At 36.2% G+C, this 13,014-nt stretch overlaps 1 protein-coding gene across 1 annotated transcript in view; it reads right to left on the bottom strand.

Annotated features, from left to right (window-relative positions):
* Nucleotides 1-13,014, bottom strand: part of PPFIA2 (PTPRF interacting protein alpha 2) — a 617,899-nt gene that overhangs the window by 52,484 nt on the left and 552,401 nt on the right. The window contains 1 exon segment of the mRNA XM_043492739.1: nt 6,457-6,550. Within this exon segment, the coding sequence (XP_043348674.1) occupies nt 6,457-6,550 (94 nt within the window).

Raw genomic sequence — 13,014 nt, 5'->3', positions numbered from 1 at the left:
ATCATACATTTTTACCAGTGAGGGTGACTAACCATTGCAACAAACTATCTAATGAAGTTGTGGATTCTCCCTTTCTTGATGCCTTCAAATCAAGACTGGATGCCTTTCTGGAAATATATGCTTTAGCCATAGGGTGACCAAATGTCCCGATTTTATAGGAACAGTCCTAATATTTGGGTTTTTTTCTTATATAGTTGCCAACAACCGCCCATGCCCTGTCCCGATTTTTCACACTGCTATCTGGTCACCTTATTTGCCAAACACAAGTTATTTGTCTCAGTACATGGTCACTGGGTGAATTGTAATGGCCGGTGACAAACAGGATGTCAGACTAGATGATTTAATGTACCCTTCTCGCATTAAATGCTATGAAAAGATGTGTCAGCTACTGGGACAATCATGTCTGCTGAATTATACTGCTAGATATGTTCTTTAAGGACTGCAACACTTTGGCTACACCCTCCTTCAACAGCTTAGGCGGAAAGTAAACAGGCTGGGAGGAAGAGGGAAGCCTGAGAAAAATAAGTGTTGGGAAGTTTTGTGTGTGAGAAGCTAAGGTGGGTTATTAGGGCTAGTTTATATTGTTAGCAAGTAATGCAATTCTCTAGGCCATTTTTCAGCATTGTTTATCTTCTCTCTACCATATATCACACAAAACGTAAGAATGCACAGTCTTAACAAAATGAGTGATATGCCTGAGATACATTGATGATGTTTGGACAGAAGATCTAAACTCCCCCGACAGATTTCCATCACAATTTCAATAACAACCACCCATTCATCAAAATCTCTACAGAATACCCAACACCAGCATCAACTTCATGGATATCACAATTAGCTTAAAAATGGAACCCTACAAACAACTATATACAAGAAACCCACCAAACAACAAACTTACCTCCACAGATCCAGCGACCACCCCAGACACACCAAAAGATCTGTTATTTACAACTCACGTACCACAGAATTTGCTCTGAACAGAAAGTCCTGGATACACACCTAAACACACTTAAAAATGCTTTCATTAAACAAGGACACTGCACTAGAGAAGTAGATCCCATTATGTAAAGGGCCATCCAAATACCTGGGAGAACCTGCTTCAGTACAGGAAAAAAAAATTCCTGACCACACACCCCTAGTTGTCACCTACCACCCCACAATGGAATCCATGTGCGGTATCATCAAACAATTACAACCCATATTTGATGGGGACTACATCCTGCAAGAAATCTTTCCTGAACCCCCTCTTCTGACCTTTAAATAATCCTCCAGCCTGAACAAGCTCATCATCAGAAACAAGCTTCCCACAGACCAGGACATGCCAACTCAAAGTAGCATCAGGCCCTGCCAGAACAGATGCAAAATCTGTAGACAAATCTCCACTGCTATGATGATCAATACCCCCACAACATACCTTTCAAGATTTATGGGTCCTACACATGCTTATCACAACATCTGGTGTATCTCATCCAGTGCAACAAATGCCCCAGTAACAAATATGCACGTGAAATCAGATAATCTTGAATAAATTAACAGAGAAAAATGATAAAAAACAAAACACCGTATTACCCGTGGAGAAACGTTTTTCATAAAGTGATATCTCTATAGTTGATTTTTCAATACTTGTCCTCAAAAGTAAACCCACACAACACCTTTAAAAGGCAAACCTGGAAACTTAAATTCATAACTCTGCTTGACACCAAAAACCATGGACTTAACAGGGACACTGCTTTTATGGCTCATTACAACAATCTGTAACACACCACACTGCCTGCTGACCTTAATTGCCAACTTCAAATCTTTTAAGCATAACAATCCGATGAAGTGAGCTGTAGCTCACGAAAGCTTATGCTCTAATAAATTTGTTAGTCTCTAAGGTGCCACAAATACTCCTTTTCTTTTTGCGAATCTAACCCCCAGTTGCCCACTTCACTTCAAGTACCAGCCTCCAACCTGTGTTACTCTTTCTGCTTAACAATTTTTCCCAACTTGTATTTAGTTCAAACACTCTGCTTCCTTCCCCAGACCTGATAAAGAGCTTTGTGTAGCTCGGAAGCTTGTATATTCAGCCAACAGAAGTTGGTCCTATAAAAGATATTACCTCACCTACCTTGTCTCTATCATATCCTGGGACCAACATGGCTACAATACCAATGCAAACAATTCTTAACAAATGTAAGAATAAACCTATTTCTCTATTCTTAACCAAGTTTCTTTTAGATACTAATAGTTTGCAGTTCTATTGTACCTTTGATCACAAGTTCTTAAAGCTCTCTATATAAATTTATTAATCCTTGTGACAGATCTTTAAGGTTATAATTAGGTGTAAGAGATAGATTTGCAAAAACTGCACGGTAAATCCCTGGTAGAATAAGAATAAACTCAGATGAGTCCTGAAATTCACTTTCATGCTCTGAACACTAGACCACATTTAAGTTACAAATAATACAACTCTAAAATACTTAAATTAATGTGTCTTATTACATCATGTGTCTTTTGTGGTCAGGCTTCACTGAAAACATACATAACTTTATGAATGTGTAGATGATTCAGCTAACTAACAGCTGTATTATTGGATCACTTTTAGCATCATGGTGGGATCAAATTAACAAATTCTGAAGAGCTAGTTTCCTGTGTCCTTGAATTTTTAGGATAAGGATTCATAGCTGATGACTAACTGTAATAACCAAATTCCTAGGATGAAAATTGGCTCTTTAGGGAGGTCTACAAAAGTCTTGCCTATCACTGAGTAAGGGTTTTCATTTCACTTTAATGGTGTGTAAGTAGTTAATTAAAATACATAGAAATATAGCATTAATAGCCAAATAGCATCCTCTAAGCAGGAAGTCGGCAAACTTTGAAGTGCAATAATATGTTGATTACACTATAATCACAAGAGTGGGATTTGAAATGCAGAAGTGTAGTACTCTTTCAGGAAACTTAGAGCAAAAGATATTGTTCAAAAATTTATTTTGCATATGCAAATAGTCAGGGCTAGAGACCTAAAATAGCGTAATGTAAATTTAATTAGAATTATAATCCAGAATGTAAAATGTTTAAGAGTTCTAAATTTAAGATATTTTTCCCCTGAGAGAGTGTTTCTCTGAAATATTGTGGCTTAAATTTAAATAATTTAAAAATAATTATTGTCATTATCTCAAAGCTAACTCATACTGTAACAAATCTGTGGTCACACTTTGGCTACTCATAACTTTGCTGCAACATCATGGAGAAAACATATTCTCCCACTCCTAAACCACAGTCTCCTGCCACCTGAGTTGAAGGAGCAGTGTCTGAGCTGCAAGCAATATAATTAATGGAAGGGCTTAAGAATGAGCAGATCTGATGTTATCCAGTAGAAGGCGGTGGTTCACATTCTTCTTCATTAAAGTCACCTGCTCATTAAAGCATTTTATTCCCATTTTATTGAAGGGGAAACTGGGGCACAGATAATTTAGGTGACTTGTCTAAGGTCACATAGCAAGTTTGTGACAAAGACAGCAAAGACAGCATCTCCTGCTCCCAGTCCTGTATGATAATTACTAGAAAATGCTGCTTTGCCTTTTTCTCATATCTGACCTTCCAGCTAAGTGGCAGGAATAACTACAAAGCTATGTAAGGTGCTTCTTCCCCTTCAGGGTCTGAGCTTGCTTTCTTTGCAGTGTTCACAGACCCTGATCAACAGAAGCAAGGAGTCAAGCAAAAGGCTTGATCTCAAAGTTAGTTGCTGTGCCACTAGAAAACAAGACAGTCTAATAAAGTTAAACTCTCTCAGTTACCTTTTACAAAGATACCACATTGTTTATGGACAAGGTCCTGTCAGTACAGTATATTTCTACTATCATTAATATGAGACACTAAATCTCTCTCTTACTTATATTACCCAAATTGGTATTCATCTCTCAGCTAAGAAGACCTCTCTCCATTTATGCAAGGAGGGAGATATGCATTATTAAATGGGGGCAAGAAAAGTGTCTGACATACTGAGAGGTTTCAGAGTAGCAGCCGTCTTTTTGACATACTGAGACAACCCTTTCTGCTTAAAGCTTTAAAAATGAAGTATTGCACCATTTTAAGTTCTAATACACTTCAAGGTCTCAGTTACATTAAATGCCTTAATCTTTCTAAAGCAGATCTGATAACGTGAATTTTGTACCATACATTTCACAGGTCCCTATCCCAGTAATGTTCATAATTCCATAAATACCTGTGACCTACATTCTTAATTTTTCTGTATTAGTCTTAGACATACAATTATATATTGAATGAATTAAGGACCTCAGTAAAAGAACTAACTCAAAGCACATCCAAACTTGTCTCTGCAAGTAACCGAGGGGTATTCTGAACAGTACTTTTAATAGTTCAGAAACCAAAAGCTACAAAGATTGACCACTCTTAAAGGTCTAAAGTGATGGAACAAAGGCCTTCAGGATACAGACAATGCTTTTGTCTGATTAAGGGCAAGTACATACAATTGCTACTTTTATATTCTAATAATAATAATATTATATTATTATATATATTAATATTATAATATCTAATAATATTCTTGGACTATCTGGAAAAATATGCACCTGAAATACTATCCCAAGATTATATTCTAAGTGGATGAGCCATAATCACAAAGAAAAGATTCCTAAATGAGATCACGTCAGGGCATGATTTGGTTATGTCTACTCCACAAGGAGCCAAGGACAGACACAGTAGAAGAGAAAACTTTGAAAAGCTAACAGCACGAGAAAGTATGGCTGTGAGAGATTAGACTAAGAGGTCTGGGAATAGATTATTTTGTATATTCTCCAATGTATCCGAATCCAAGACTTTTCCAGGCATTGTATTTGTGTGAGGCAATTAACATGTAAGCTGTATTTTCAGTGTTGTCCATTGTATATAGATTAAAACTTTTACATTCTGTTAATATATACTAACCTGACAGAATAAGAGAAGTGACATATTTTGAAATATTTTTGTGGGCACTGTGGTAGCCTTTAAAATATCAACATTTGCCACTTCAGCCAATACTGGTTGCAGTATTGTGGTATCTTCTATTAGCAGTATTGGAAAATACATGAGTAGCATGGTGAATGCTGAATTTCTAATGGCACTCAATATGGTCTGTTCCCAGTGGTGGATTCAACTCTTAAGATCTTAAGAAATTTTGTAGAATTAAGGATAAACTATTGATATTTTTACAATATAATTCCATAAAAAGTGTTTAATTTCCATGAAATATATAACAGACTGGCAATTAATAATTTATTTAGAGATAAAAAATTCCAGATGCAGAGGAAAGATTGATCTGTTGTAGTATTCTTAAGAACAGTATCCTTAGTTTGATGACCAAGGTCTCTTCTCTGTTGGGAGAGGATGCTGAAGGAATGCTTCTTTACCTTATTCACAGATTAGGACCCATTTAAATTGAACACTCATATTTGTACATTAACGATAATAATCGCATGTACCATAACTGCATGTGGTAAAAAGTATGTAGTTAAAATACATACTATACATAAAACCACTCAGCAAGGCTGGAAAACATCCCTGGAGTTTCCGCATTAGAAGGAAGGAATACTGCAAAGTATCCATCAAACTATGTAAAAGATCAGCAGAAGACTGAGATACGTGAGCATACTGTAAATATGAAAGATCAAAAAGAGTCTTAGGAAGTAAAATGTTGACACTCAAACAGTAATTAAAGAACAGGAATAAGCTTGTTTAAAAAAAAAGTTTTGAAAGCGTGATTGTCCTTTTTCTCCTCAGATGTCCTCTAATAACACTGGAATTATGAGACTAATAGACTGGGCGTAGGGTGCGGGGGTTCAAATGGCCTACCTACTTTCTTGCAGCTATTATGACTCAGAGTGTATCAGTTTTACAACTAAGTGCAGCAGGAGAAGGCATTTAATTAGTCTATAATTTATGTGCACAAAAAGCTAGGTTGTCATTTTCTGGCAGATGAAAGAGAAAGCAAAGTTACCAATTCTGTGGGGAATCATTCTATTTTATAATAGATTGCAATAATTATATGCTCAATGGATAATGCAAACAGTCTTACCTCTTCTTTTTCTTTTGGATAATCCATGCAAAAAGAGTTAGTAAGATGTTTCTTTCATTTCATGTGTAGTTTTAAAAAGCACAATTAGCACAGGATGTAGTAATTAAACTGTAATGTCAAACTAAAAAAATGTTCCTTTCTTTTAAACTCATAGGTTTTTTTTAAATGATAAATTATTTTACCTTTATAAAGTGTACTCTATTACCACATATTTCTATTATTTTATGTGGAGTTTTTAAAAACAATAATCCCGTGAAAACTCACATAATGGTCAACTGCTAGTGTCAGACAAATATAGTCATTTGTTTGGTCATGCTTTCAATTATGTGCATACCTAAGACAACACACAAAATCAAAATATGAACAAGGTATGATGAAAATAAAATGAACAAGCAACCTACTTTTTCTTTAGTCTTCGGTCTTTTTCTGCTTGAGTTCCCAGTTTGCCTAACCCCAGAGAGTCCTGTGCAGCAGCCTCTGTTTCCATAAAACCTCCTGTGTTGAAACAGTAAGCAAAAAGGAATATATTTCCTCATAGTTCTTTTCTGATTATTCCCCTTCTCAACCCAACCCAATTTTTACTTTACTTATTTATTTTTCTCTTTTTAAGTCTACTGCTTGCTGAGAAATAGGTACCTACTTCCCATTTATAATGAGAGAATTAAGGAACAAATCTGACCAAACGTTGACAAAGTCTTTATATATCCTTCTCACTACTTGGAAAGATCTGAGTAATGTTTTTAACCTCAAAACACCCCTATCCGTGAGGGAAATACTATTATTCCCATTTCACAGATGGGGGACCGAGACAAAGGGAGACTACGGGTGTGTCAGTACTTCGAGCTGGAGATGTAATTAAGAACATAAGAGCTGCCAGACTAGCTCAAACCATGGTCCATCTTGCCTGGTATCCTGTCTCTGACAGTGGCCTGAACCAGAGCTTCAGGAGGAATGTACATAACAGGGCAGTTATGGAATGATCCGGTCCTGTCTTCCTCTCCCAGCTTCTAGTAGTCAGAGATTGAGGATCACCCTGATCCTGGTGTTGCATCCCTCACCACCTTGGCTAACAGTCATTGAAGACCTATCCTACTTGAACGTATACACTTATATATATATATATATATATATATATATATATATATATATATAATATAATAATATATATAATATATTAATATATTTTGGGCCATCACAACATCCCATGACAATGAATTCAATAGGTTAGTTGTGTGAAGAAGTACTTCCTCCTGTTTGCATTAAACCTGAGGCCTATTAATTTCACTGGATAATAGCCAGTTTTATATTATATGAAAGAGTAAATAACTCTTCTCTATTCACTTCTTCTATGCCATCATGGTTTTATAGACCTCTATCATATCCCTGTTAAGTCATCTCTTTTCTAAGATGAACAGCCCTAATCTTTTTAGTCTCTCCTCATATGGAATCCATTCCACACCTGTGATCATCCTTGTTGCCCTTCTCTAAACCTTTTCCAGTTCTACTATGTCCTTTTTGAGATGGGCCAACCAGGACTGGGCACAATATTCAAGGCATTGGTCCATGTATTTATATAGTGATATTATGATATTTTCTGTCTTATTTTCTATCCTTTTCTTAATAGTTCAGAAGATACTGCTAGCTTTTTTGACAACTGGTGCACATTGAGCAGAAGTTTACAGAGAACTATCAAAGTAACTTCAAGATCTCTTAGAATGCAATTTAGAACCAATCATTAGATATGTATGGTTGGGATTATTTTTTCCAATGTCCATTACTTTGCACTTATCAATGTTGAATTTCATCTGCCATTTTGTTGCACAGCCACCCAGTTTTGAGAGATCCCTCTGTAACTCCTCATAGTCTGCTTTGGACTTCACTATCTTGAATGATTTTGTATTGTCTGCAATCTTTGTCAATTCACTATTCACCTCTTTTTTCCAGTTCACTAATGAATATGTTTTACAGGACAGGCCCTAGCTCAAGGAGACATACCCGTGCTAGCTTTCATTAAGCTACCACACTAAAAACAGTGTGGCCATGGAGGCCCTTTCCCCTCCCCAAGTATGTTCTTGTCCAAGATACAAGATACATATGCAAGATAGCACAGGTCTCCTTGAGCTGGAAATTACTCCTCCCGCTCAAAGTGTAGACATATCCTTAGTGACTAGCACCAGGTTGCAAAGGAAGCCTGTGGTGAAGCACGGAACTCAACCTGAGTCTTCTAAGTCCCAGTCCCATCTTAACCACTGGACCGACCATCCCTTCTTGAGGATAGATAGCTAGTAGGGCTGTCAAATTATTAAAAAAATAATTGTTAGATTAAAAATAGTTGTGATTAATCACAATTTTAATCATACTGTTAAACAATAACAGAATGCCGATTTAAAATGTATTATACATATTTTGGATGTTTTTCTCCATTTTCAAATGCATTGATTTCAATTACAACACAGAATACAAAGTGTATAGAGCTCACTTTATATTATTTTTATTAGAAATATGTGCACTGTAAAAAGGATAAAATAAGAGAAATAGCACCTTTCCAGTCACCTCATACAAGTAAGTACTGTAGTGCAGTCTCTTTACCATGAAAGCGCAACTTCCAAATGTAGATTGTTTTTTTTACATAACTTCATTTAAAAACAAAACAGTGTAAAACTTCAGAGCCTACAAGTCAAAGCAGGAAGGGGCATATACATGTTTAGCTTATCCAGCATGTAAAGTCCTTGCAACGCCAGCTACAACAGTGCCATGTGAATGCCTGTACTGTACTCACTTTCAGGTGACATTGTAAATAAAAAGCAGGCAGCATTATCTCCTGTAAATATAAACAAACTTGTTTGTCTGAGTGAACAACAAGTGGGATGCAGTGGAATTATATGAGGTGCATTGAAAAATACTATTACTTTTGTTTTATCTGTTTTACAGTGTGAATATTTGTAATCAAAATAGTATAAAGTGAGCTCTGTACACTTTGTATTCTATATTGTAATTGAAATCAATATTTTTGAAAATGTAGAAAAACATCCAAAAATATTTATAATAAATTTAAATTGCTATTCTATTATTGTTTAACAATGCAATGAAAACATCACAACTTCTAAAATTTAGTTAATTAGTTTTGCATTAATCACATGCGTTAACTGTGACTGACAGACAGACAGACCAGGGATCTGTACTGGGCCCAGTCCTATTTAACATATTCAGAAACGATAGGGAAAAAGGGGTAAACAGTGAGGTGGCAAAATTTGCAGATGATACAAAACTACTCAAGATAGTTAAGTCCCAGGTAGACTGCGAAGAGCTACAAAAGGATCTCACAAAACTGGGTGACTGGGCAACAAAATGGCAGATGAAATATAATGTTGACAAATGCAAAGTAATACACATTGGAAAACATAATCCCAACTATACATATATAATGATGGGGTCTAAATTAGCTGTTACCACTCAAGAAAGAGATCTTGGAGTCATTGTGGATAGTTGTCTGAAATCATCCACTCAATGTGCAGCGGCAGCCAAAAAAGCAAACAGAATGTTGGGAATCATCAAGAAAGGGACAGATAATAAGACAGAAAATATCACATTGCCTCTATATAAATCCATGGTACGCCCACATCTTGAATACTGTGTGCAGATGTGGTTGCCCCATCTCAAAAAAGATATATTGGAATTGGAAAAGGTTCAGAAAAGTGCAACAAAAATGATTAGGGGTATAGAACGGCTTCCATATGAGGAGAGATTAATAAGACTTTTCAGCTTGGAAAAGAGGTGACTAAGGGGGGATATGATAGAGGTCTATAAAATCATGAGCGGTGTGGAGAAAGTAAATAAGGAAGTGTTATTTACTCCTTCTCATAATACAAGAACAAGGGGCCACCAAATTGGTAGCAGGTTTAAAACAAACACAAGAAAATATTTTTTCATGCAATGAAGTGTCAGCCTCTGGAACTTCTTGCCAGAGGGTGTTGTGAAGACCAAAAGAGGTTCAAAAGAGATAGATTAATGGAAGATAGGTCCATGAATGGCTATTAGCCAGGATGGGCAGGAATGGTGTCCCTAGCCTCTTTTTGCCAGAAGCTGGGATTGGGTGACAGGGCATGGATCACTTGATGATAACCTGTCTGTTCATTCCCTTTGGATGCCTGCCATTGGGCACTGCCAGAGGATAGGATACTGGGCTTGATGAACCTTTGGTCTGACCAAGTATGGCTGTTCTTATGTCTATCTAGCTATCTCATGTCAAACCATGTTAAAAACTGAGGGCTAGATTGTGACTATATGATCTGCCCTGAAAAAGGGAAGTATGTTGTTGTGGTGTTCCAAGAGCATCTGAGGGGGGATACTGTGACTCTGCTTATTTTCCCTGCTGCTCGGGGAAGAGAGTGAACAGCAGTATGTAGTACCCAACCTGCTGTCTCTGCTCACTTCTCACCTGCACGTGGGGAGGTGGATGTATTAGCTCCATGGAGACTGCTTCCCCTCCCACGCTACTGCCCATGATGTAGGTAAATGAGGCAAAGGAGGAAGAGGACATTTTACATCCCCTACTCTATGGCAGTGGTTCTCAACCTTTCCAGATGACTGTACCCTTTTCAGGAGTCTGATTTGTCTTGCGTACCCCCAAGTTTCACCTCTCTTAAAAACTACTTGCTTACAAAATGAGACATAAAAATACAAAAGTGTCACAGCATGCTATTACTGAAAAATTACTCACTGTCTCATTTTTACCATATCATTATAAAATAAATCAATTGGAATATAAATATTGTACTTACATTTCAGTGTGTATTAAATAGAGCAGTATAAGTAAATCATTGTCTGTATGAAATTTTAGTTTGTACTGACTTCGCTAGTGCTTTTTATGTAGCCTGTCGTAAAACTAGGCAAATATCTAGATGAGTTGATGTACCCCCTGGAAGACCTCTGAGTACCCCCAGGGGTACACGAACCCCTGGTTGAAAACTACTGCTCCATGGCAACTTCTTAGTGCAAGTCTGTAGTCACAGTATGGCCCTGAATTAGTAGTACCTATTAGATACTGGCATTATCTCGGATAACATAATAGAATTTACAATGTTAGTTACTTTAAGCAACTAATTTTTCTAAAAAAAAAATCAGAAACAAATGGATATAGGGTATCACATAGAGGAAATATAACCCTGAAATCTGCAAGCCACTTTTACATGCAGCTCAGTCAAGCGAGTGCAAAAATCTATTGTGCATCAGTTTGCTGGTGCTGAAGAACAAGTGACTGTTTTAAAGTCTTCCTTTTAAAATATAAATCATTCTACTCTTATAACTGTCTAAGGAACAAGAGTACATTGTCAGTATTGTAAACAGGGCATAAGCCACATAACTTCCAAGATGGCAGCCATGCATCTGATCACACATACACACAAAAATCACCTTATACATTGCTTTATTGTTAGTGTCCTTTGATAGATGTTTTATAGAAACTTATCATATGTTTCTTTCTGACCCTATAAAGATATCACGTTACACTCTTTTGTGCAGATTAAGTTGCTTTAGATATAGGTAGTTTGAGTGCAGTAACTTTTACAGAATGAAAAACATTCTTAGTATAATATACTTTACAAAATACAGATTGTGCTGTTTGAATAACCAAGAAAGGATGGCAAACCTGGCCTTATGACAGCCATAGTCTTAAGTGTATATGTGAATGAGATAAGTGCTTTATAACACTCCTGTCCTGCAACTGATCCACACCTTGCACACACAGAAATCAGCTTATATAATCGGGATCTAAAAATCACTATAATGTATGGTTTGTATTAGGGACAGATATAGCTAAAAATATACATGAGAAGAAACACAAAAAGAAAGTTTAACATGATATTCCAAAAGGATGTGAGAAGATGCCAAGATGATAAAGTCAGACGAGTTACAAAAGATGTGAAGTCCCCCCAAAATCTTTAAAGAAGTATAAATATGTTAAGGAATGTGTTAGACTTTGGATAGTAAATGCAAATAATTTAGCAGACATTGAAAGAATAATAACTCAGAGTGCAACAGATTTACCACTGGAAAACCAGTTCTCTTCATACATACAAGAAATTTGGTACAAGGAAATTATCTAGGTGAAATCTTGGCCCTATTAAAGTCAGTGGTAAAACTCCTGATGTTCCAATATTGTTTTTTATCAACATAACTAAAACTGGAGATTGTGAGAATGTATATACATATAGCTGTTTTACTGGTTCCAGAAATATTAAGTATACTTAAAGTTGCTGGAACCAGAAACATCTTTGGCACTGAGATGATCTTTTTAAGTGTACTCTGCTAGTCTGCATATGTGTACGTGCACACACCTGCTTATGACTGCACACACAAATATATAAAAAAGAATTAACATTTTTGCTGAGGCTAGTCAATTAGATCTATTTAATGCTGTTTGTTGCTTTATTGAAGAAAAGGGAAAGTATCTTCCAAATAACAGGAAAAAATGAATATTTGTAATAGTAAATTTGTACTTGCACAGGTCACATCAACATTAGTGAAACCTGGAGAAAGAAGTATAGAATCCTATAGAAAATAAGGATTTAATTTTATTTCCTTTTGTCAAGTTAATTTGTGACAACACATTAAAAATCTGATTTTAGCCATCAGAGGTACAATGATGTGTAAGTCCCACAACATAGCATCCTAATGTTAATGTAACTTGTAATACAGTTTTAACGATATAATTATAGTTATTATGGAGCTAATTCAAGCAATACTGTAAAAATTTGTACTTTGTCTGTGTTTTTGCTACTATCTTGTATCACCTTTAAAATACTAGCTCTATATCAGTGTAACCATATCAAAGCTGCCTGCCACAAAAGACTTCATTTCCTCTCTTATCTGCCTTGGTTACAAATTAAAGAGGACACAAACTGCTCTGTATTTCAGTAGCACAGTGATCACCCTTATAGCGTCTAAAAATGCTTTTGCTT

This window comes from Dermochelys coriacea, chromosome 1 (genome assembly GCF_009764565.3).
Source record: "Dermochelys coriacea isolate rDerCor1 chromosome 1, rDerCor1.pri.v4, whole genome shotgun sequence".
In the NCBI taxonomy this organism is placed as follows: domain Eukaryota; kingdom Metazoa; phylum Chordata; order Testudines; family Dermochelyidae; genus Dermochelys; species Dermochelys coriacea.
The sequence above is the reverse complement of the archived record's forward strand: the minus strand, read 5'-3'. Positions and strand labels throughout refer to the sequence as shown.